Source organism: Pristiophorus japonicus, chromosome 6 (assembly GCF_044704955.1).
Source record: "Pristiophorus japonicus isolate sPriJap1 chromosome 6, sPriJap1.hap1, whole genome shotgun sequence".
Classification (NCBI taxonomy): Eukaryota; Metazoa; Chordata; class Chondrichthyes; family Pristiophoridae; genus Pristiophorus; species Pristiophorus japonicus.
In genome coordinates this window covers 161394597-161419183 of record NC_091982.1, presented here as the reverse complement: position 1 = coordinate 161419183, position 24587 = coordinate 161394597, and the positions used below count along the sequence as shown (strand labels likewise).

At 41.9% G+C, this 24587-nt stretch overlaps 1 protein-coding gene across 1 annotated transcript in view; it reads right to left on the bottom strand.

The window, feature by feature from the left end:
• LOC139266214 (uncharacterized) overlaps window positions 1-24587 on the bottom strand; it is a 200672-nt gene that overhangs the window by 145172 nt on the left and 30913 nt on the right. The window contains exon 5 of the mRNA XM_070884045.1: window positions 7586-7696. Coding sequence (XP_070740146.1) covers window positions 7586-7696 — 111 coding nt within the window. The remainder of the gene's footprint in view (window positions 1-7585; window positions 7697-24587) is intronic.

Sequence of the window (24587 nt, the reverse complement as noted above, 5' to 3'; positions counted from 1 at the left end):
GTATATAAGATGTGTCATAATTGTATCATACAATGGCTGATGGGTAGGTCACTTCTGTAACATGAGGTAAAATATTTGCACATCATAACCTGAAAACCTCAGCAATAGTTTTTTTTTAGCACACCTGAATTACATTGATTTAAAAAAAGAATCAGTTTTACTTTCTTGTGTTATGTATTTAATTTTGTATTATGACACCACTGTTGTTTTGTCTGCTGAAGGTTGCTTGTGAAAGATCTTTGCTTGACCATCGGAACTTATTGAAAATTGATTCCACATTTAGCTGGTGTATAATAACAGCGCAATACTACAGCTTGGAGCAGAACACAAGGCAGCATTCGTATTGCCGAGTTCCAATGATGTCACACACAACAGGGAACGACGTCTTGCTCTGTCATCTGTCCAGTGTTTTTTCTATCCTAGCATTTTGAATATTTTTTAACTACTATCTCTGATGTTTCTTTGGTACTAACACATACACTCTTTGGGTTGTGCTATAGATCAGCCATGATCTAATTGATTGGTGGCACAGGCTCAAGGGGCTATGGGCCCAAGTTTTGGGTGGAGTTGCTCCTATTTTATTGGAGCAACTAGTTTAGTTTGGAGTATCTTGGAAATCTCAATTCTCAGCATTTAGTTTGCTCCAGTTTTAGTGAGTTAGTTTAGTTTCATTTTAGTTCAGTTTCTTTTTCAAAAGGGGGCTTTACCAGCCACTTACGCCTGTTTTGCCAGTTTAGACACCGAAAAGTTACTCCAAACTAACTTAGAACGGAGTAAGTGTCGACTTTTGTACGCTCAGAAAAACCTTGCATACACTTTAGAATTAGGGGCATGTAAAATAGAGATGTGAGGGAAGGGAAGTTAGAGGGAAGTTAGGGGATTTTTCAAAGCATTAAACACTTCACTTTTAAAAATAAAGAACCATCATCAATAATAAATGATAAATAAATTAATAAATCAATAAATAAAAAATAAAAAGTTCCTACCTCACCTACTCGTTCGGGAGCACCGGGAGCCCGGCCAGGGCTGGTGCTACAGGCTGGAAATCGACACTCTGCAGGAGCCCATTCGGCCAGGGCTAGGGGCTGTGTGCTTCGGGCCCCTCCCACACAGCCAGCAGCACATGCACACAGAATCTGGGGGTCAGGAACTACTGTGCACACGCGCAGACTCCACTGCGCACGCACGCAGCTGCTGGCACTCTTTTTGGCCCAGGGCTGTAGTTCCACCTTCCTGCTGTTGTGCTGCATTGCACTGACTGTTGAACAGGCCTGCTGCACTCGGAGAATCGCGAGGTAAGATTTTGGCGCGCTTTTCATGCCACAAAATAGACGGGCCACCCGGAGGTGCGCCGTTCTAGCGGATATCGGAAACTTGGGCCCTATGTTCCTCTGCACTACCGTCTAATTTAAATGATTAAGTAGATGTAAGTTAAAACAGCTTTTTACTTCATGGTTTACTTGCACCTACTTTTAGAGAACAGCAGAAACTATAGCATAAAGTCAGGTGATGACTAAAATAGTGCAGGACCTTTCAGGATATTGGATTGATGACTCATGATTTAATATTTTGTTGCAATATGACCAGGATCTCACAGAATGTCTAGTTCTTTCAGATTGCAAATACTGCACAAGCTTGTGTCTATCAAGCATCAGGCAACACGTAGAAACATAGAAACATAGAAAATAGGTGCAGGAGTAGGCCATTCGGCCCTTCGAGCCTGCACCACCATTCAATATGATCATGGCTGATCATGCAACTTCAGTACCCCACTTCTGCCTTCTCTCCATACTCCCTGATCTCCTTAGTCGTAAGGGCCACATCTAACTCCCTCTTGAATATATCCAACGAACTGGACTCAACAACTTTCTGTGGTAGAGAATTCCACAGGTTCACCACTCTCTGGGTGAAAACGTTTCTCCTCATCTCGGTCCTATATGGCTTACCCCTTATCCTTAGGCTGTGACCCCTGGTTCTGGACTTCCCTAACATCGGGAACATTCTTCCTGCATCTAACGTGTCCAGTCCCGTCATAATTTTATATGTTTCTATGAGATCCCCTCTCATTCTTCTAAATTCCAGTGAGTATAAGCCTAGCCGATCCAATCTTTCTTCATAGGACAGTCTTGCCATCCCGGGATTTAGCCTGGTGAACCTTCCCTGCACTCCCTCAATAGCAAGCACGTCCTTCCTCAGATTAGGAGACCAAAACTGTACACAATACTCAAGGTGTGGTCTCACCAAGGCCCTGTACTACTCCAGTAAGACCTCCCTGTTCCTATACTCAAATCCTTTCGCTATGAAGGCCAGCATGCCATTTGCTTTCTTTACTGCCTGCTGTACCTGCATGCCTACCTTCAGTGACTGATGTACCATGACACCCAGGTCTCGTTGTACCTCTCCTTTTAATAATCTGTCACCATTCAGATAATAATCTGCCTGCGTGTTTTTGCCACCAAAGTGGATAACCTCATATTTATCCACATTATACTGCATCTGCCATGCATTTGCCCATTCACCTAACCTGTCCAAGTCACCCTGCAGCCTCTTAGCATCCTCCTCACAGCTCACACTGCCACCCAACTTAGTGTCATCTGCAAACTTGGAGATATTACACTCAATTATTTTGTCTAAATCATTAATGTATATTGTAAATAACTGGGGGCCCAGCACTGAACCCTGCGGCACCCCACTAGTCACTACCTGCCATTCTGAAAAGGACCCGTTTATTCCCACTCTTTGCTTCCTGTCTGCCAACTAGTTCTCTATCCATGTCAATACATTACCCCCAATACCATGTGCCTTAATTTTGCACACTAATCTCTTTTGTGGGACCTTGTCAAAAGCCTTTTGAAAATCCAAATACACCACATCCACTGTTTCTCCCTTGTCCACTCTACTAGTTACATCCTCAAAAAACTCTAGAAGATTTGTCAAGCATGATTTCCCTTTCAGAAATCCATGCTGACTTGGACCAATCCTGTCACTGCTTTCCAAATATGCTACTATTACATCTTTAATAATTGATTCCAGCATTTTCCCCACCACCGATGTCAGGCTAACCGGTCTATAATTCCCTGTTTTCTCTCTCCCTCCTTTTTTAAAAAGTGGAATTACATTAGCTACCCTCCAATCCATAGGAACTGATCCAGAGTCCATGGAATTTTGGAAAATGACTGCCAATGCATCTACTATGTCTAGGGCCATTTCCTTAAGTACTCTGAGATACAGACTATCAGGCCCTGGGGATTTATCGGCCTTCAGTCCCATCAGTTCCCCTAACACCATTTACTGACTAATAAGGATTTCCCTCAGTTCCTCCTTCCCGGTAGACCCTCGGTCCCCTAGTATTTTCGGGAGGTTATTCATGTCTTCCTTAGTAAAGACAGAACCAAAGTATTTGTTCAATTGGTCTGCCATTTCCTTGTTCCCCATTATGAATTCACCTGATTCTGACTGCAAAGGACCTACATTAGTCTTCACTAATCTTTTTCTCTTCACATATCTATAGAAGCTATTACAGTCAGTTTTTATGTTCCCTGCAAGCTTACTCTCATACTCTATTTTCCCCCTCCTAATTAAGCCCTTAGTCTTCCTCTGCTGAATTCTAAATTTCTCCCAGTCCTCAGGTTTGCTGCTTTTTCTGGCCAATTTCTACGCCTCTTCCTTGGATTTAACACTATCTCTAATTTCCCTTGTTAGCCACGGTCGAGCCACCTTTCCTGTTTTATTTTTATGCCAGACAAGGATGTACAATAGTTTTAATTCATCCATGTGATCTTTAAATGTCTGTCCACCGTCAACTCTTTAAGTATCATTCGCCAGTGTATCTTAGCCAAATCATGTCTCATACCATCGAAGTTTCCTTTCTTTAAGTTCAGGACCCTCGTCTCTGAATTAACTGTGTTGCTCTCCATCTTAATGAAGAATTCTACCATATTTTGGTCATTCTTCCCCAAGGGCCACGCACGACCAGATTGCTAATTAATTCTCTCTTGTTGCACAAGACCCAGTCTAGGATGGCCTGCTCCCTAATTTGTTCCTCGACATATTGGTCTAGAAAACCATCCCTTATACACTCCAGGAAATCCTCCTCCACAGTATTGCTACCAGTTTGGTTAGACCAATAAATATATCGGTTAAAGTCACCCATGATAACTGCTGTACCCTTATTGCATGCGTCTCTAATTTCCTGTTTGATGCTATCCCCATCCTCCCTACTACTGTTTGGTGGTCTGTACACAACTCCCACTAATGTTTTCTGCCCTTTGGTGTTTCGCAGCTCTACCCATATAGATTCCACATCATCCTTTTAAGGTTTTGAGTCACACTGGCACCTTATGCTTTGTATCACGTTAAACATCAGTAAGACAAAGGTCCTCCATCAGCCTGTCCTTGCCGCACAGCACTGCCCCCCAGACATCAAGATCCATGGCACGGTCCTGGATAACGTGGACCATTTCCCATACCTCGGGAGCCTCCTATCAACAAGAGCAGGCATTGACGACGAGATTCAACACCGTCTCCAGTGCGCCAGTGCAGCCTTCGGCCATCTGAGGAAAAGAGTGTTTGAAGAACAGGCCCTCAAAACTGCCACCAAGTTCATGGTCTACAGAGTTGTAGTAATACTAGCCCTCCTGTATGGCTCAGAAACATGGACCATGTACAGTAGATACCTCAAGTCGCTGGAGAAATACCACCAACGATGTCTCCTACAAATCCCCTGGGAGGACAGATGCACCAACGTTAGCGTCCTCGTCCAGGCCAACATCCCCAGCATTGAAGCACTGACCACACTTGATCAGCTCCGCTGGGCAGGCCACATAGTTCGCATGCCAGACACGAGACTCCCAAAGCAAGCGCTCCACTCGGAACTCCTTCACGACAAACAAGCCAAAGGTGGGCAGCGGAAATGTTACAAGGACACCCTCAAAGCCTCCCTGATAAAGTGCAACATCCCCACTGACACCTGGGAGTCCCTGGCCAAAGACCGCCCTAAGTGGAAGAAGTGCATCCGGGAGGGCACTGAGCACCTCGAGTCTTGTCGCCGAGAGCATGCAGAAATCAAGCGCGGGCAGCAGAAAGAGCGTGCTGCAAACCAGTCTCACCCACCCCTTCCCTCAACCACTGTCTGTCCCACCTGTGACAGAGACTGTGGTTCTCATATTGAACTGTACAGCCACCAAAGAACTCATGTTAAGAGTGGAAGCAAGTCTTCCTCGATTCCGAGGAACTTCCTATGATGATGATGATGATTCATACAACAGGAAGACAAATCTCAACTGATGTGATGAATCAACCATCACTAGATAGCGTAAAATAAAAACAGACAAATGCTGGAAATGCTTAGCAGGTCAGGCAGCATATGTGAGAGAAAAACAGTGCTAACGTTTCGGTCGATGACCTTTCATTGAGATAGATCGGGTAAGCTCTGTGTCAAGGGGTTGTTGGCAGCAACATAACTGACTGCCAGAGGGAGAGGAACTTTATTAAATTGTTAAAACAATTCTCTTTTGCATTTAAATTGCAGGGACTCCGTTCCTCACCCCATCCCCTCGGAGATACTTTTTCAACCCAATTTTACATCCCACTAGAGTCAAGCTCAAGTGGTGTGACATCTTCTGCTGCAGGACTCTTGCAGCAATTCCCGCTTGAGTCGGACCTGTAATGTTATCATCAGCGAGAGCAGAAACTGCTTTACAGTCTCACATGAATTGCAATGTAAATGTACCCTTGAGCCCTCAACATAAATTAGGACAGCAACATTTTTGGCACTACTGTGACACAATTATATACAAATATTATATACAAATGCGAGTGAGGTAAATGTTTAAGGTGCCATTTCCCAATCTTTGAATGTAGATACATCTCACTCATCTCCTCCTTCACTGTCTGTCGTTCTGATTTTGGACTTTTTTGGGCAACATTTTGATAAATTGTTTTCTTCTCTGTGTAATTCTAATCCAAATATGACAAATTGCCTCCATTGTAGAATGGTAGGATAGATGGGGTGTGCAGTATGTGAGCAACGTAAGATCACATGACTACAGATAAAACTCTGTTTGTTTTGTGATGCATTTTATTTTAGGAGTAAGCAGCAAAGTGCCGGGGCACTGTCACGGCATCCAAGTCAGATTTTCCTTTTACTGCAATGCAGTTACGTAGAATTCTTTTGATTGTCATTGAAGAGATAGATTTTCCATAACATAAATAATGAGACCAGAAAATAACCAAAACAACCAATTAATTATAATGGGAGGGGGGGAACAGAATTAACCAGCAAAGAGACAACAGATTCTGACTAACTCTGATGTAATTCCGTATTAGTCAAAAGGTAACTTCTGTGATCCAACATAAAAATTAAGGATAAATATCTTGTGTGAAATCACCTGTTCAAAATAAAATTGCAACATGTTTCATATGGTATCTCTTGAGGATATGTGGTATTCTTGAGAAACTTGTCAGACTAATAGAAAGCATCGATAACTAGTCCCTGAGCGCTGTAAGAGTGGCTAAGAAACTAATAGAATGATTTATATCAACCGTGAGGCAAGGATGCACACAGTCTCCTGATTTATTTAATCTACTGCTGGAAGCAGTAATGGATCTTGCACTAAAATGATATTGAAGGATTCTCCTAATGTGGTGAGATTTCTTTATCAATCTCAGATTCGTTGATGACTTTTTACTTTGTTAAAGGTGCTATATAAATGCAAGTTGTTGTTAAAGCAACATCTGAAAGAGATTTGCAGAAACTAACCTATAATGTGTATGTGGAGAGTAGAAAATTTGGATAGCACAGTAACAAAAAGAATAAAATCATGTCATTTGGGAAGGATTAGGTAGATGTAGACATTGCAGTTGGAGAGGATGCAGTTGAACAGGTGGAAAGGTTCATATACCTTGGTGGGTGAGTGTCAGGAATAAGTGTCAGGAATGGGAGTTCATATACCTTGGTGGTAAATGGCAGGAATGGGAGGTTGTGAAGAAGATATTGAAAGAAAGGCTGCACTAGCTTCTACTGATTTTGGAAGATTAAGCAGGATATGGAAGGCTAAAGATATTTTGGTAAAAATGAAGCTAAGAGTTTATGAAACGATGTTTATCCCTATATTATTACACAGACCTGAGTGTTGGAACATGAGAAAAGTTGATGAGAAAAAGATAGTAACAGCAGGGATGAGTTGGTGGAAAGGAATACTGGGAGTATCCAGGATGCAAAGGATCAAGAATGATATAATAAGAATATGGCATGGACAAGAAACCACACTTATACAGAAGATCCAAGAAAGATGACTGTGATGGTTTGGGCATTTTCAAGAGTGGAAACAGCTAAAATATCTTTCATGGCCCTGCACACAGAGGTACACAGAACAAGAAGCCGAGGAACACCAAGGAAGTACTGGATAGATGATGTCAAAAGTGACTTGTCACAGAAAGGGATACAGATGACTGAGGTGGCCTGGCTAGTTCAGAATTGACAACAATGGAGTGAATTCATTCAGCTCTATTATCGCCGATAAACTGACGGACGGAAATTTAGTAGTAGTATGTCTTATTTTAAGACTTGATATCTGCACCTTACCATTAAATTTGTTAAAATTTCTGAAAATGTTGATACATTAACGCCTTTGGTCCCATCTTTTGACTGGTTGATGGATTTTCTTTTTCTCTGTATCCATGGTTTATCATAAATCTGCAAGAACCAAAGTAAAGACTACTTTAGCAGCTGAACTAAGTACAATACTGCCACCTAAAGTTGTTCACAGTGAGAACAGGGAACAATGTTTTCTTAAACATCTCTGGCTGATTAAAAAAAATGTTTTTGTGAAGTAAGGTGAGGCGTTGCACCAAGTATTCATAGGATCATGGTGTGATACAGCACAGAAGGAGGCCATTTGACCTATTGTGCCCCTTTGAAAGAGCTAACCAATTAGTCTCACTTCCCTGACCTTTACCCATAGCCCTTCAGATTTTTCATCTTCAAATATTTATCCAATTCCCTTTTGAAAGTTATTATTGATTCTGCTTCCATTATATTTTTAGGCAGTGCATTCCAGATCATCACAACTCGTGTAAACAAATTCTCTTCATCTCATCTCTAGTCTTATTCAATTGCCTTAACTCTGTGTCCTCTGGTTACCGACCCTTCTGTCACTGGAAACAGTTTTCATTATTCACTCTATCAAAACTCATTGGGCCATGATTTGCGGACCCTACGGGTGCGTACGAGATGCACACGCGTCCATAGGGGCCACACAAATTCCAGGTTTATGCATGCATCAAATCCCAGAACTTGCGATCGGTTAAGAATTCTCTTGACAGATTACATGCATCCCTGTGAAAAGGGCGTTTGTGGGTGGAGAGTTGAGCTATTTGCCCAATTCCTGCCCAGTGAATGCCCGTGAAATTCTTATGCCTGACAAAAGCAGGCGTAAGGCTTGCTTTAACCAGCGTAAGAGTTTTAAACAACAGAAAAATAAAATGTTATCAATCACTTATACATTAAAAATCCTGTGTAAGTTTATTTTTTAGCTCTGTTAAAACATGTAAATTTATTTTTCAAAAGTTTTAAATGTTGAATTAAATGCCATTTTAATTAATTTTAACTATGTAGTGTTTTTTAAAATTTATTTGATTTGCCGAGGTATTTTTTATTTGATCTCCATTCATACTTATGGGCTTTCCGTATATACAGAATCCCCATAAGCATGAATGGGGATTCCCTTCTTTAATTGGCTGGGCAAGCCCACATGATCCCAGGGGTGCTTGCTATCTGCATGTGCCCCTGGGATATGTGGGCCTCTATGCAGTTATAAGCATAGAGGCCCATGAGCACTTGTCTCCGTGGATCCCGAGGCAGAAGGTAAGTGCGTAGATTTTTTGCTGGTCGGAGGCATCCGCCCACAGGAAACATCCAACCGCAAATTCCGCTCCATCATGATTTTGAACAACTCTATCAAATCTTCCCATAACCTTCTCTGCTCTAAGAACAACTCCAGCTTCTCTAGTTTCTCCATATAACTGGAAGTCGCGTATCTCTGGTACCAATCTATTTCATCTCCTCTGCACCTTCTCTAAGGCCTTGACATCCTTCCTAAAGTGCGGTGCCCAGAATTTGACACAATACTCCAGCTGGGGCCTAACCAATGATTTATAAAGGCTGAGCATAACTTACTTGCTTTTGTACTCTATGCCTCTAAATATAAAGTCAAGGATCCTGTATGTTTCTTTAACACCTTCTCAACTTTTCCTGCCATCTTCAAAGATTTGTGTACACACACACCCAGATTTCTCTGTTCCTGCACCCCGTTTAAAATTAGTTTATATTGACTCTCATTCTTCCTACCAAAATGTAACATTTCACACTTCTCTGTGTTAAATTGTATCTTCCATGTGTCTGCTCATTTCACCAGTCTGTCTGTGTCCTCCTAAAGTCTGTTACCATCCTCCTCATTGTTTACTACATTTCTGAGTTTCGTATTATCTGCAAACTTTGAAATTTTGCCATGTATACCCAAGTCCAGGTCATTAATATATATCATAAAGAGCAATGGTCGTAATATAAACCTCTGGGGACAGCACTGTATACATCCCTCCAGTCTGAAAAACAACCGTTCACCACTACCCTCTGCTTTCTATTCCTTAGACAGTTTCTTATCCATGTAGCCTGTCCCTTTAATTCCATGGGCTTTAATTTTGATTACAAGCCTATCATTTGGTACATAATCAAAAGTCTTTTGAAAGTCCTTATACATAATATCTTCCATACTATCCTCATCTACAATCTCCGTTACTTCATCAAAGAACACAATCCAGTTAGTCAAGCATGATTTGTCTTTAGCAAATCTGTGTTGACTGTCATTTATTAACCCATATTTTTCCAATTGACAATGAATTCTCTTTCAGATTATTGTCTCTTGAAGTTTCTCTACCACCGATGTTAAGCTGACTGGCCTGTAGGTGTCGGGTTTACTCTCCCCTTTTTTGAACAGGAGATTTAACATTTGCAATGCCCCAGTCCTGTGGCAACACTCCCATAGCTAAGGAGGATTGTAAGATTGTGGCCAGAGCCTCTGCTATCTCCACCCTTACTTCCCTCAGCATCCCATCCAGACCAGGTGACTTTTCTACTTTGAGTACTGCCAACCTTTTAAGTACCTCACCTTTATCTGTTTTTATTATATCCAATTATTCTATTGCCTCCTCCTTTACTGAGAAATTGGCAGCCTCTTCTCTAGCAAATTCAGATGTAAAGTATTCATTTATTTGTACCTCAGCCATGCCCTCTGCTTCTACAAGATGTTCTTTTTAGTCCTTAATTGGCCTCACCCATCCTTTGACTACCCTTTTACCATTTACATGTTTATAAAAGACTTTCGGTTTCCTTTTATGTTAGCCACTAATCTATTCTCATACTCTCTCTTTGACCCTCTTATTACCTTATTGAGGGAACTTGGTTTTCCACTGTATTATGAGCTTGGCAATTATCATAAGCCTCTTTCTGATTCATTTTAATCTCTAGATCTTTAGTCATCCAGGGAGTCCCACATGGATGCCTTTTCTTCCATGTGGGAATGTGTCTTGTCTATATCCGAACTATCTCCTCTTTGAAGGCTTCCCATTGCTTATTTACTATTTTACATGCCAATCTTTGATTCCAATCCACCTGGGCCAGATCTCTTTCCAGCTCACTGAAATTAGTCCTCCTCCAGTTGAGTATTTTCACGTCTGATTTTTCCTTGGCCTTTTCCATAACTACTCTAAACCTAATGATATTATGATCACTGATTCCCAAACGCTTCCCCACTGAAACATGATCCACTTGCCCCAGTTAATTCCCCAAGGTCCAATCCAGTCCTCCTTCTTTCTTCGTTGGGCTGTAAACACACTGATCAAGTATGTTCTCTTGAACACATTTTAGGAATTTATCTCTCCTGCGCCACTAATACTGTTATTTTCCAAATCTATGTTAGGATAATTGAAGTCCCCTATTATCACCACTATGTAGTTTTTGCATCTTTTTGTAACTATCCTGCAAATTTTCTCCTCTACCTCCATTCCACTATTTGGTGACCAGTATACACACAGCAGTGTAATAGCTCCTCTATTGTTTCTTACTGCTAACCAAATAGATTCTGTCTTTGTACCCTCAAGTACATCAGCCCTTTCCAGGGCTGTAACAATATCTTTGATCAATAAAGCCAGAATCGGTGGGTCAACCTAATTCTACATTCAGGTGGATATGGTTCTGAGCAGGAAGCAACAGGAAGACTTCCAGAATATTTGAAAGTGTTTTCTTGTAGCACTATATCTGCCGGCTTATAAGGATCTTAATATAAGGAAATGCGTTTGGGGCAGTCTTGATAACAAATTGCAGGCACACAGGATTTTGCAATAATGAAGATATTTATGCCATCACAACGCATCTGTAATAGTCATCCTTTAACATTTCTCAAATAACTAAATAGCCACTCAATCAATATAAATAATGATAAGTTTGGTAATTTTGGTATGGAGCGAAATGTCTCAATTGCAAAAAAACATAAATTACCCACAAGGTTCTACAAAAAGCAAGAATTCCAGTAAAAGTACCAAACAAAACTCAATAGATCACTAAGAAATGTAATGCATATAATGGATTTTTTTCCAAAGGATAATGACGTTTTATTTTTGACAGATTACGCAGTTATAAAGCGTGCAGCTTTCAGAGACTAGTCATGAATGTTAAGTTGAGACGGTATGCCGTACATTCAGATTTAAAAAGTAATTCTTGTGAAAACACAAGTGTCCTCTCACAGACATAGCTATGCTGGTCACATGGTCTGTATCCAAATGTAGATTGCTGAGCACAGGTGCAGAAACACAGTTGGCATTTCTGTTCAATGAGAATTCAACCTCACCCGCAGTAATTGATTGCAAAAGGAGGAAAAGATCAAGGTTTATTATTCTCTACTAAGTCGCTGAAAAAAAAAATTTTCATCAACAACGGACTTTTGTATCCGCATGTCATTTGAGAAAGGTGATCATGTTTTAATATAGATTTTTAAAAATTCTGTTAGCAATATGACCAAAGTGCAATTCACCTCCGATTTATAAAGCACACCTACTTTCCACACTAAAGGGAAGGGAAGTCTAGGGAGAGCACACTCTTTGTTCTGATTACTCCACCATTTTATAGAAGAAAGTAATTGATCGGAGCAGAAACCATCACTTTTTTTTATCACCATGGAGACCCTCAGGTTGGGTCTTCCTCTTTGATGGTGTGGGATCTTGAGAAACCTTGCCATAGGCTAGGGATGTAGAATTCCCATCCTGGAGAGTGGTTTTGCAGGATTGGATGTCCCCAGAGCAGTCTCAGTCATGTGTAAGGCCCTACTTGAGGATCTCCATTGCCAGAAGACATTTGATTCTTTGACTGAAAAACAAAAAATCATTCTGTTCCGACTTTTTCAACACAATGGGAGTACTTTGGACAATAAGCTCTCCTAAATGAAACAAAAGAATAAAGGAACTCTCTCAAAACATCAAGGATCTAATATGATGTCTGATACCTTCCCTCCACATATAGATGTATAGAAACATAGAAACATAGAAATTTACAGTGCAGAAGGAAGCCATTTCAGCCAATCGTGTCCGCGCCGGCCGACAAAGAGCCTCGGTCAAGCAGCCCTGAAGGTTACATATAAACCTATGAATAATGAACAATGGTGGAAAGGTAAAGAGCACCCAGTCCAACCAGTCCACCCCACACAACCACGACACCACTTACACTGAAACATTCTACACTCCACCCTAACCGGAGCCATGTGATCTCCTGGGAGAGGCAAAAACCAGATAAAAACCAAGGCCTATTGGGGGAAAAAATCTGGGAAAATTCCTCTCCGACCCATCCAGGTGATCGAAACTAGTCCAGGAGATCACCCTGGCCGTATTCGATTCCCTGCAGTACTTACCATCATATCTGCGCTGGCCAACAAGAGATTATCCAGTCTAATCCCAATTATCAGCTCTAGGTCTGTAACCCTGAAAGTTACGGCACTTTAAGTGCCCATGCAAGCACCTTTTAAATGTGGTGAGGGTTTCTGCATCCACCACCCTTCCAAGCAGTGAGTTCTAGGCCCCCACAACCCTCTGCGTGAAGAAGCCCACCTCAAATCCCCTCTGAATCTACCATCAAATTATGCCTCTCATAATTGACCCCTCCACCAATGGAAATAGGCACTTGCTATCCACCTTATCCAGGCCCCTCAAAATTTTGTACACCTCAATGAGATCTCCTCTCAACCTCCTCTGTTCCAATGAGAACAAACTCAGCCTTTCCAATCTGTCCTCATAACAAAGATTCTCCATTCCAGGCAGCATCCTAGTAAATCTCCTCTGCACCCTTTCTAGTGCAATCACATCCTTCCTATAATATGGTGACCAGAACTGCACGCAGTACTGCAGCTGTGGCCTAACCAGAGTATTATACAATTTAAGCATAACCTCCCTGGTCTTGTATTCTGTGCCTTGGCCAATAAAGGCAAGCATTCCGTATGCCTTCTTAACCACCTTATCCATCTGGCCTGCTACTTTCAGGGATCTGTGGACAAGCACTCCAAGATCCCTTTGTTCATCTACACTATTAAGTGTTCTACCGCTTATTGTGTATACCCTATCCTTATTAACCCTCCCAAAGAGCATCACCTCACACTTCTACGAATTAAATTCCATTTGCCACTGCTCTGCCCACCTGACCAGTAGATTGCTATCCTCCTGCAGTCCATTACTTTCCTCTTCATTATCAACCACACAGCCAATTTTAGTGTCATCTGCAAACTTCTTAATCATACTCCCTATATTCAAATCTAAATCATTAATATATACCACAAAAAGCAAGGAACGTAGGACTGAGCCCTGCGGAACCCCACTGGAGCACCCTTCCAGTCACAAAAACATCCATCTATCATTACCCTTTGCTTCCTGCCTCTAAGCCAATTTTGGATCCAACTAGCCACTTTTCCCTGGATCCCATGGGCTTTAATCTTCGTGACCAGTCTACCATGTGGGACCTTATCAAAAGCTTTGCTCAACTCCATATCTACTACATTGTACGCACTACCCTCATCGACCCTCTTGGTTACCTCCTCAAAAAATTCAATCAGATTAGTCAAACATGATCTTCCCTTAACAAATCCATGCTGACTGTCCCTAATTAATCCTTGCCTTTCCAAATGTAGATTTATCCTGTCTTTCAGGATTTTTTCCAATAATTTTCCCACCACTGAGGTTGGACTGACAGGCTTGTAATTACTCAGCCTATCCCTTTCTCCCTTCTTAAACAAGGGTACTACATTAGCCGTCCTCCAATCCTCCAGCACCATGCCCAGATCCAAAGAGGACTGGAAAATGATGGTCAAGGCCTCTGCTATTTCCTCTTTTACTTCGCTCAACAGCCCGGGATGCATTTCATCTGGGCCTGCGGACTTATCTACTGTCATAGCTGCTAAACCCCTTAATACCTCCTCTCTCACTATGTTTATTTCACCCAGAATTTCACACTCCTCCTCGATAGCAGTATCTGCATTGCCCCTTTCCTTTGTGAAAACAGATGCAAAGTATTCATTAAGAACCATACCAACATCTTCCACCTCCACACAAAGTTTATCCTCATGGTCTCTAATATGCCCTACCCTTTCTTTAGTTACTCTCTTGTTTTGAATATATTTATAGAACATCTTTGGGTTTTCCTTAATTTTACTAGCCAAGAATTTTCCATGGTCTCTCTTAGCATTCCTAATATCCTTTTTAATTTTACCTCTTAACTTTCTATATTCCTCCAAAGATTCTATAGTATTTAGTCATCGGTATATGACACAAGCTTCCCTTTTTTTCTTTTCCTCCCCTTTAAATCCCAAGACATCTAGGGGGCTCCAGGATTGTTATTCCCACCTTTTTTCTTTAAGGATACATGTTTGGCCTGAGCCTTCCAGATCTCCTCCTTGAATGCCTTCCACTGTTCCAACACTGATTTATCCAAAAGTAGCTGTTTCCAGTCCATGGTGGCCAAATCACTCCTCAACTTAACAAAGTTAGCTTTTCCCCAATTTGGGACTTTTATTCCAGGACTATCCTTGTCCTTATCCATAACTAACTTGAATCTGACTGAATTATGGTCACTGGCACGCAAGTGCTCTCCCACTAATACCTCTTCAATCTGCCCAGCTTCATTCCCGAAAACTAAATCCAAGACCGCTCCTTCTCATGTTGGGCTTGTTACATACTGACTAAAAAAGTTCTTTTGAATGCATTTTAAGAATTCCGCACCCTTCATACCCTTCACACTAAATTTGTCCCAATCAATATTAGGATAGTTAAAATCCCCGACTATTACTACCCTATGGTTTTTGGACTTCACAGCAATTTGCCTACATATTTGCTCCTCTACCTCCCTCCCACTGTTTGGGGGTCTATAATACAGGCCCAGCAGTGTGATCACTCCTTTTTTATTTTTCAATTCGACCCATGTGGCCTCATTTGATGATCCTCTCTCTCTCTCACTCTGTATTGAAAAAAAGAAAGAAAGACTTGCATTTATATAGTGCCTTCTGATATCATCATCTCAAAGCACTTTACAGCCAATTAAGCACTTTTGGAGTGAAGTCACTGTTGTAATGTAGAAAATGCGGCAGCCAAATTGCACACAGCAAGCTCCCACAACAGTGATAATGACCAGATAATCTGTTTTTTTTGTTATGTTGATTGAGGGATAAATATTAGCCAGGACACCAGGGATAACTCCCCTGTTCTTCTTCGAAATAGTGTCATGGGATCTTTTGCATCCACTTGAGAGAGCAGACGTGGCCTCAGTCTAATGGCTCTTCTGAAAGATGGCACCTCTGACATTGTAGTGCTCCCTCAGAACTGCACAGGAGTATCAGCCTAGATTTTTTAATGCTCAAGTCCCTAGAAGGGGACTTGAACCCACAGAGGCTGACCCAAAGGCAAGTGTGCTACCCACTGAGCCACAGCTGACACTAGAGAGTGCATCCTTTCTTTCCTAGGGATAATTTTATATGTCTATTCCGTTGGTGGAGAGCTACATCCACCAGCAGCACATAGCAGAAGTTCGGGCACCTCAATTTACAATATGGACTGCCAGGGGGACAGGCTCCTGACTAGCAATTACCTCTCGAAAGTCCCTGTTCATTATATGGAGCCTTCGGTAGATTTTTTTGTCGTTTGGAGAACAGCTTGTACATTTGTTAGTATAACAATTATGAGATCCAACATTTAATTCTAAATACTTTTATTTAAAGACTTAGAAGGGCTGAGGAAAAATATTGTCGAATTATTGAAGTGCATTAGCGATGCTGGAGGCAAAATATAATTGATTGACTTGCAGTCTATTATCTTCTTTGCACCCAATGTCAACATAATATTCTCAATCTTGGGTACAACATGCATCAGATTCGGTTGTGAGCCTCCTTTTCAGTCATCAGCCCTCTCAGTTGGATGTAAAAGATCCCACAGCACTGTTTTGAAGAAGAAAAGGGGAGTTCTTCCTGGTGTCATGTCCAATATTTATCCTTTAACCAACATCATTAAAAACAGATGGGGGGGGAAAATTGCAGTCAGAGGCTTCCTTCGTATGAATGCCTTCAACCCAAAATAAATCTGCAAAAGTACCCGGTGGTCCCGGAGGAACGTACGATTCCGGTCCGAGGCCTAGATTCACTGCGCAACACATTGGAAGATGTCTTTCAGGTACGTACATACACGTGGGCCTGGACCACCAATCACGATGCAGTAGTCTCATTGATAAAAGTGGGAACTTTGTACGAGTTCCCATTACTATCAATAAGAAAAAAAACCTAAAACACCGAAGTATTATAAATAAATAAAACACCTCATATATTTAAAATTAATTGAAATTAAATGTAATTAAATGTTTTAGAAAAAATATATATTTTGGGGAATTTGTTTTCATGTGTTTTAACAGGGTTAAAAATAAACTTACCTTAATGGACAGGGTTTTTAATGTAAAAATGAATGTTTAAATTTAATTTTTATATGTTTTAAAAGGGTTATGATGGTAAAAGTAAGCTATGCTCTTACTTTTACCAGGCGTAAAAGTTTGAAGGACATTCACTGGGCATGAGTTGGGCAAATAGCCCAATGTCTGCCACGTGGATGTCCTTCTCTCTGCAGAGGATCTGTCTAGAGAAATCTTGGCAGATCGGAAAAGCCGGTTTTCGGCACAGGCGCATCACGCCTCGAGAAATCAGCTTTTACGAGGCTTCGCCGGGTCTGTGCGCACTTTGTACGGACACGGTGAGGCTAGAATTTTCAGCCCACAATTTGGTCATTAACACATTGCTGTTCGTGGGACCTTGCTGTGCGCAAATTGGAGGACATGCTTCCTACATTGCAACAGAGACTCTAACTTTAAAAAATGGTACTTCATTGACTATAAAGTGCTTTGGGACATCCTGAGGTCACAAAAGGCGCTATATAAATACAAATCATTCTTTCATTCCTCAAAATGGAATTACTTGCTTCGCAACCTTAGGCAATTACTGTTAAGGGATTTGGTTATAAAATGGTTTCTCCTTGGAGCACTATTTCTGAATCAGTGCTATTCATGCCACTCTCATGTGAGGAGTTACATAGAAACATAGAAAATAGGTGCAGGAGTAGGCCATTCGGCCCTTCCAGCCTGCACCACCATTCAATAAGATCATGGCTGATCACGCAACTTCAGTATGCCATTCCTGCTTTCTCTCCATATCCCTTGATCCCTTTAGCCGTAAGGGCCACATCTAAATCCCTTTTTAATATATCTAACAAACTGGCCTCAACAACTTTCTGTGGTAGAGAATTCCACAGGTTCACAATTCTCTGAGTGAAAAAGTTTCTCCTCATCTCGGTTCTAAATGGCTTACGCCTTATCCTTAGACTGTGACCCCTGGTTCTGGACTTTCCCAACATTGGGAATATTCTTCCTGCATCGAGCCTGTCCAATCCCGTCAAAATTTTATATGTTGCTATGAGATCCCCTCTCACTTTTCTAAATTCAAGTGAATATAAGCCTAGTCGATCCAGTTTTTCTTCATATGTCAGTCCTGCCATCCCAGGAATCAGTCTGGTGAACCTTCGCTGCACTCCCTTAATAGCAAGAATGTCCTTCCTCAGATGAGGAGACCAAAACTGTACACAATATTCATGGTGTGGCCTCACCAAGGCCCGATACAACTGGAGTAAGACCTCCCTGCTCCTATACTCAAATCCTCTCGCTATGAAGGCCAACATGCCATTTGCCTTCTTCACCGCCTGCTGTATCTGCATGCCAACTTTCAATGACTGATGTACCATGACACCGAGATCTCGTTGCACCTCCCCTTTTCCTAATCTGTCACCATTCAGATAATATTCTGCCTTCCTATTTTTACCACCAAAGTGGATAACCTCACATTTATCCACATTATACTGCATCTGCCATGCATTTGCCCACTCACCCTGCAGCCTCTTAGCATCCTCCTCACAGCTCACATTGCCACCCAGCTTTGTGTCATCTGCAAACTTGGAGATATTACATTCAATTCTTTCGTCCAAATCATTAATGTATATTGTAACAAGCTGGAGTCCCAGCACTGAACCTTGCGGTACCCCATTAATCACTGCCTGCCATTCTGAAAAGGATCCATTTATTCCTACTCTCTGCTTCCTGCCTGCCAACCAGTTCTCTATCCATGTCAATACATTACCCCCAATACCATCTGCTTTAATTTTGCACACTAATCTCTTGCGTGGGACCTTGTCAAAGCCTTTTGAAAGTCCAAATACACCACATCCACTGGTTCTCCCTTGTCCACTCTACTCGTTACATCCTCAAAAAATTCTAGAAGATTTGTCAAGCATGATTTCCCTTTCATAAATCCATGCTAACTTGGACTGATCCTGTCACTGCTTTCCAAATGCGCTGCTATTACATCTTTAATAATTGATTCCAACATTTTCCCCACTACCGATGTCAGGCTAACCGGTCTATAATTCCCTGTTTTCTCTCTCCCTCCTTCTTTAAAAAGTGGGGTTACATTAGCTACCCTCCAGTCCAGAGTCTATAGAATGTTGGAAAATGCCAACCAATGCATCCACTATTTCTAGGGCCACTTCCTTAAGTATTCTGGGAAGCAGACTATCAGGCCCTGGGGATTTATTGGCTTTCAATCCTATCAATTTCCCTAACACAATTTCCTGACTAATAAGGATTTCCTTCAGTTCCTCCTTCTTGCTGGACCCTTGGTCCCCTAGTATTTCCGGAAGGTTATTTGTGTCTTTCTTAGTGAAGACAGAACCAAAGTATTTATTCAATTGGTCTGTCATTTCTTTGTTCACCATTGTAAATTCAACTGATTCTGACTACAAGGGACCTACATTTGTCTTCACTAATCTTTTTCTCTTCACATATCTATAAAAGCTTTTGCAGTCAGTTTTTATGTTCCCTGCAAGCTTACTCTCATACTCTATTTGCCTCCTCTTAATTAAACCCTTTGTTCTCCTCTGCTGAATTCTAAATTTCTCCCAGTCCTCAGGTTTGCTTTTTCTGGCCAATTTATATGCTTCTTCCTTGTTTCCCTTGTTACCCATGGTTGAGCCACCTTCTCCGTTTTATTTTTACGCCAGACAGGGATGTACAATTGTTGAAGTTCATCAATGTGATCTTTAACTGTCTGCCATTGCTTATCCACCATCAACCCTTTAAGTATCATTCGCCAGTCTATCCTAGCCAATTCACGTCTCACACCATTGAAGTTACCTTTCTTTAAGTTCAGGACCCTAGTCTCTGAATTAACTGTGTCACTCTCCATCTTAATAAAGAATTCCACCATATTATGATCACTCTTCCCCAAGGGGCCTCGCGCAACAAGATTGCTAATTAATCCTCTCTCATTACACAACACCCAGTCTAGGATGGCCAGCTCTCTAGTTGGTTCCTCGACATATTGGTCTAGAAAACCATCCCTTATACACTCCAAGAATCTTCCTCCATTGTATTGCTACCAGTTTGGTTAGCTCAATCTATATGTAGATTAAAGTCACCCATGATAACTGCTATACCTTTATTGCATGCATCCCTAATTTCCTGTTTGATGCCATCCCACACCTCACTACTACTGTTTAGTGGTCTGTACACAACACCCACTCTTTGGTGTTCCGCAGCTCTACCCATACAGATTCCACATCAGCCAAGCTAATGTCCTTCCTTACTATTGCGTTAATCTCCTCTTTAACCAGCAACGCTACCCCACCTCCTTTTCCTTTCTGTCTATGCTTCCTGAGTATTGGATACCCCTGGATGTTGAGTTGCCAGCCTTGTTCACCCTGGAGCCATGTCTCCGTAATCCCAATGACATCATATCCGTTAACAACTGTCTGTGCAGTTAATTCATCCACCTTATTACGAATGCTCCTCGCATTGAGACATAGAGCCTTCAGGCTTGTTTTTTTAACACTCTTTGTCCTTTTAGAATTATGTTGTAATATGGCCCTTTTTGATTTTTTCCTTTGATTTCTCTGCCCTCCACTTTTCCTTATCTCCTTTCTACCTTTTTCTTCTGTCCCTATTTTACTTCCCTCTGTCTCCCTGCATAGATTCCCATCCCCCTGCCATATTAGTTTAAACCCTCCCCAACAGCACTAGCAAACACTCCCCCTAGGACATCGGTTCCAGTCCTGCCCAGGTGCAGCCCGTCCGGTCTGTACTGGTTCCACCTCCCCCAGAACCAGTTCCAATGTCCCAGGAATTTAAATCCCACCCTCTTGCACCATTCCTCAAGCCACATATTCATCTTAACTATCCTGCTATTCCTACTCTGACTAGCACGTGGCACTGGTAGCAATCCTGAGATTACTACCTTTGAGGTCCTACCTTTTAATTTAACTCCTAGCTCCCTAAATTCAGCTTGTAGGACCTCATCCCATTCTTTACCTGTATCGTTGGTATCTATATGCACCACAACAACTGGCTGTTCACCCTCCCCCTCCAGAATGCCCTGCAGCTGCTCCAAGACATCCTTGACCCTTGCACCAGGGAGGCAACACACCATCCTGGAGTCTCAATTTCGGCCTCAGAAATGCCTATCTCTTCGCCTTACAATAGAATCCCCTAGCACTATAAGCTCTCCCACTCTTTTCCTGCCCAACTGTGCAGCAGAGCCACCCATGGTGCCATGAACTTGGCTGCTGCTGCCTTCCCCTGATGAGCCATTTCCCTCAACAGTATCCAAAATGGTATATCTGTTTTGGAGGGAGATGACTGCAGGGGAGTCCTGCACAACCTTCCTACTCCTGCTCTGCCTGATGGTCACCCATTCCCTATCTGCCTGTGTAAGCTTTACCAGCGGTGTGACCAACTCACTAAACATGCCATTCACGACATCCTCAACACCGCGGATGCTCCAGAGTGAATCCATGTGCAGCTTCAGTGTCGCAATGTGGTCTGACAGGAGCTGCAGCTGGACGCACTTCCCACACACATAGCAGTCAGGGTCACTGGAAGTATCCCACTGATTTCCCACATAGCACAGGAGGAGCATGACGCAGGTTTGGGCCCTCCTGTCATGACTCAACCCTTAGATTAACTTAATTTGGCAACAATGCCAAATGTTTCCGACTGGTAAGAAAAGTAAAGGAAATAGATTAAATACCCACCAATCCACCAGCCAATCAGTTACTGCTTGGCTGTGATGTCACACTTTGATTTCTTTTTACTTCTTTGTTTACCTTCAGTCCCTGCACCAGCTGGCCACAGCATAATGCCATTGAATATATTTCTGCACTTCTGTGATCCAAAATACAAAATGTACATGAGAGACAGCAGATTGTCAGAAAACACTTTGTCTTAATTAAGTATTTGTATTCAAGTGGGGTGCATTGTGACTTGCGACCCTAGCCTCACCTTGTTACAGAATGTTGCAGCAGAGGCACAGATCATTCAAGACCATCAATCTCTACACTGGTATTTCATCCACACAGACCATCGAGGCTAATCTTATTCCCCTAATTTTTCCCCACACCTTTCTGTAACTACGTTTCTGCTTCAACATTCTGTAGCAGGGTGAGGCTATGATGACAAGTCACAATAGACATTGCTTGGACATTACTATTTAATTAAAACAGAACGTTTTCTGACAATCTGCTGTCTCTTCTCATGTATGTTGGAAAATATCTGCCCCTCAACCACCATCACTAAAACAGATTATCTGGTCATTATGTATGTTTGTGGGACCTTGCTGTGGCAAATTGGCTGCCATGATGCCCTAAATTACAACATTGACGACTTTTCAAAAATACTTTATTGGCTATAAAGTGCTTTGAAATGTCCTGATGTTGTTAAAGGTGTGACATAAATACAAGTCTTTTTTCCTTTCTTTCAATATTATGCATTTTCAAAGCATCTATCGAATTCCCTTTGAAAATAAATGATGGATTCAGCTTCAATAACAATTTGTAGCACAAAATTCTGCAGCCTCAGACTATTGCCCCATTCACGCTAACAAAATGGGTGGCGTGGAGTTGAAAATAAACCCCAGTGTATCCAATCCCCATTTCTAGGACTTGAATACACATTTCAGTACAGTACTGAGGGAATGCGGCATCCACAGAGGCACCAGTGTTCGGTTGAGACAGCAGCTCATCTGCTGCTGAAACTCTTATCAATGCCTTTGTTTCTCTAGACTTAACAATTCCAACGCACTCCTGGCCAGCCTCCCACGTTCTAAGCTCCAGAAACCCGGCTGTCCGTGTCCTAACTCGCACCAAGTCACGATCACCCATCACCCCTATGCTAACTGACCGACATTGGCTCCCGGTTAAGCAATACATCAATTTAAAAATTCTCATCCTTGTTTTCAAATCCCTCCATGGCCTCGCCCCTCCCTAGTGTAATAAAAGGCAAGCATGAAAGCTCGGTGCCTCAATGCGAGGAGTATTCGGAACCCAGGAGAGGGCTCTGAGCTAGTTAGAGTGGGGGAGAGCTCAGATGAACAGGACCCCAAGAAAGAATGCAAAAGGCAGGAGGCAACAGAGCAGAGTAGCACTGGGGTAAGTGTAAACCACAAGGTGATGGGAAGGGACAATATGTATGAATATAAAGGGGCTGCAGGAGGGGTCAAAACTAAAAATCATGGTTTAAAAACTAGTATTAAAACACTCTGCCTAAACGCACGCAGCATTCGAAATAAAGTAAAAGAGTTGATGGCACAAATCATTACAAATGGGTATGATTTGGTGGCCATTACAGAAACGTGGTTGCAGGGTGGCCAAGACTGGGAATTAAACATACAGGGGTATCTGACAATTCGGAAAGATAGACAAGAAGGGAAAGGAGGTGGGGTAGCTCTGTTAATAAAGGATGATATCAGGGCAGTTGTGAGAGATGATATTGGCTCTAATGAACAAAACGTTGAATCATTGTGGGTGGAGATTAGAGATAGTAAGGGGAAAAAGTCACTGGTGGGCATAGTTTATAGGTCCCCAAATAATAACTTCACGGTGGGGCGGGCAATAATCAAGGGAATAATGGAGGCATGTGAAAAAGGAATGGCAGTAATCATGGGGGATTTTAACCTACATATCGATTGGTCAAATCAAATCGCACAGGGTAGCCTTGAGAAGGAATTCATAGAATGCATACGGGATTGTTTCTTAGAACAGTATGTTACAGAACCTACAAGGGAGCAAGCTATCTTAGATCTGGTCCTGCGTAATGAGACAGGAATAATAAACGATCTCCGAGTAAAAAATCCTCTCGGAATGAGTGATCACAGTATGGTTGAATTTGTAACACAGATTGAGGGTGAGGAAGTAGTGACTCAAACGAGCGTACTATGCTTAAACAAAGGGGACTACAGTGGGATGAGGGCAGATTTGGCTAAAGTAGACTGGAAACACAGACTAAACGGTGGCACAATTGAGGAACAGTGGTGGACTTTTAAGGAGCTCTTTCGTAGTGTTCAACAAAAATATATTCCATTGAAAAAGAAGGGCGGTAAGAGAAGGGATAACCAGCCATGGATAACCAAGGAAATAAAGGAGAGTATCAAATTAAAAACCAATGCATATACGGTGGCCAAGGTTAAAGGGAAACTAGAAGATTGGGAAAATTTTAAATGGCAGCAAAGAATGACTAAGAAAGCAATAAAGAAAGGAAAGATAGATTACGAAAGTAAACTTGCGCAAAACATAAAAACAGATAGTAAAAGCTTTTACCGATATATAAAACGGAAAAGAGTGACTAAAGTAAATGTTGGTCCCTTAGAAGATGAGAAGGGGCATTTAATAATGGGAAATGTGGAAATGGCTGAGACCTGAAACAATTATTTTGCTTCGGTCTTCACAGTGGAAGACACAAAAACCATGCCAAAAATTGCTGGTCACGGGAATGTGGGAAGGGAGGACCTTGAGATAATCACTGTCACTAGGGGGGTAGTGCTGGACAGGCTAATGGGACTGAAGGTAGACAAGTCCCCTGGTCCTGATGAAATGCATCCCAGGGTATTAAAAGAGATGGCAGAAGTTATAGCAGATGCATTGGTTATAAT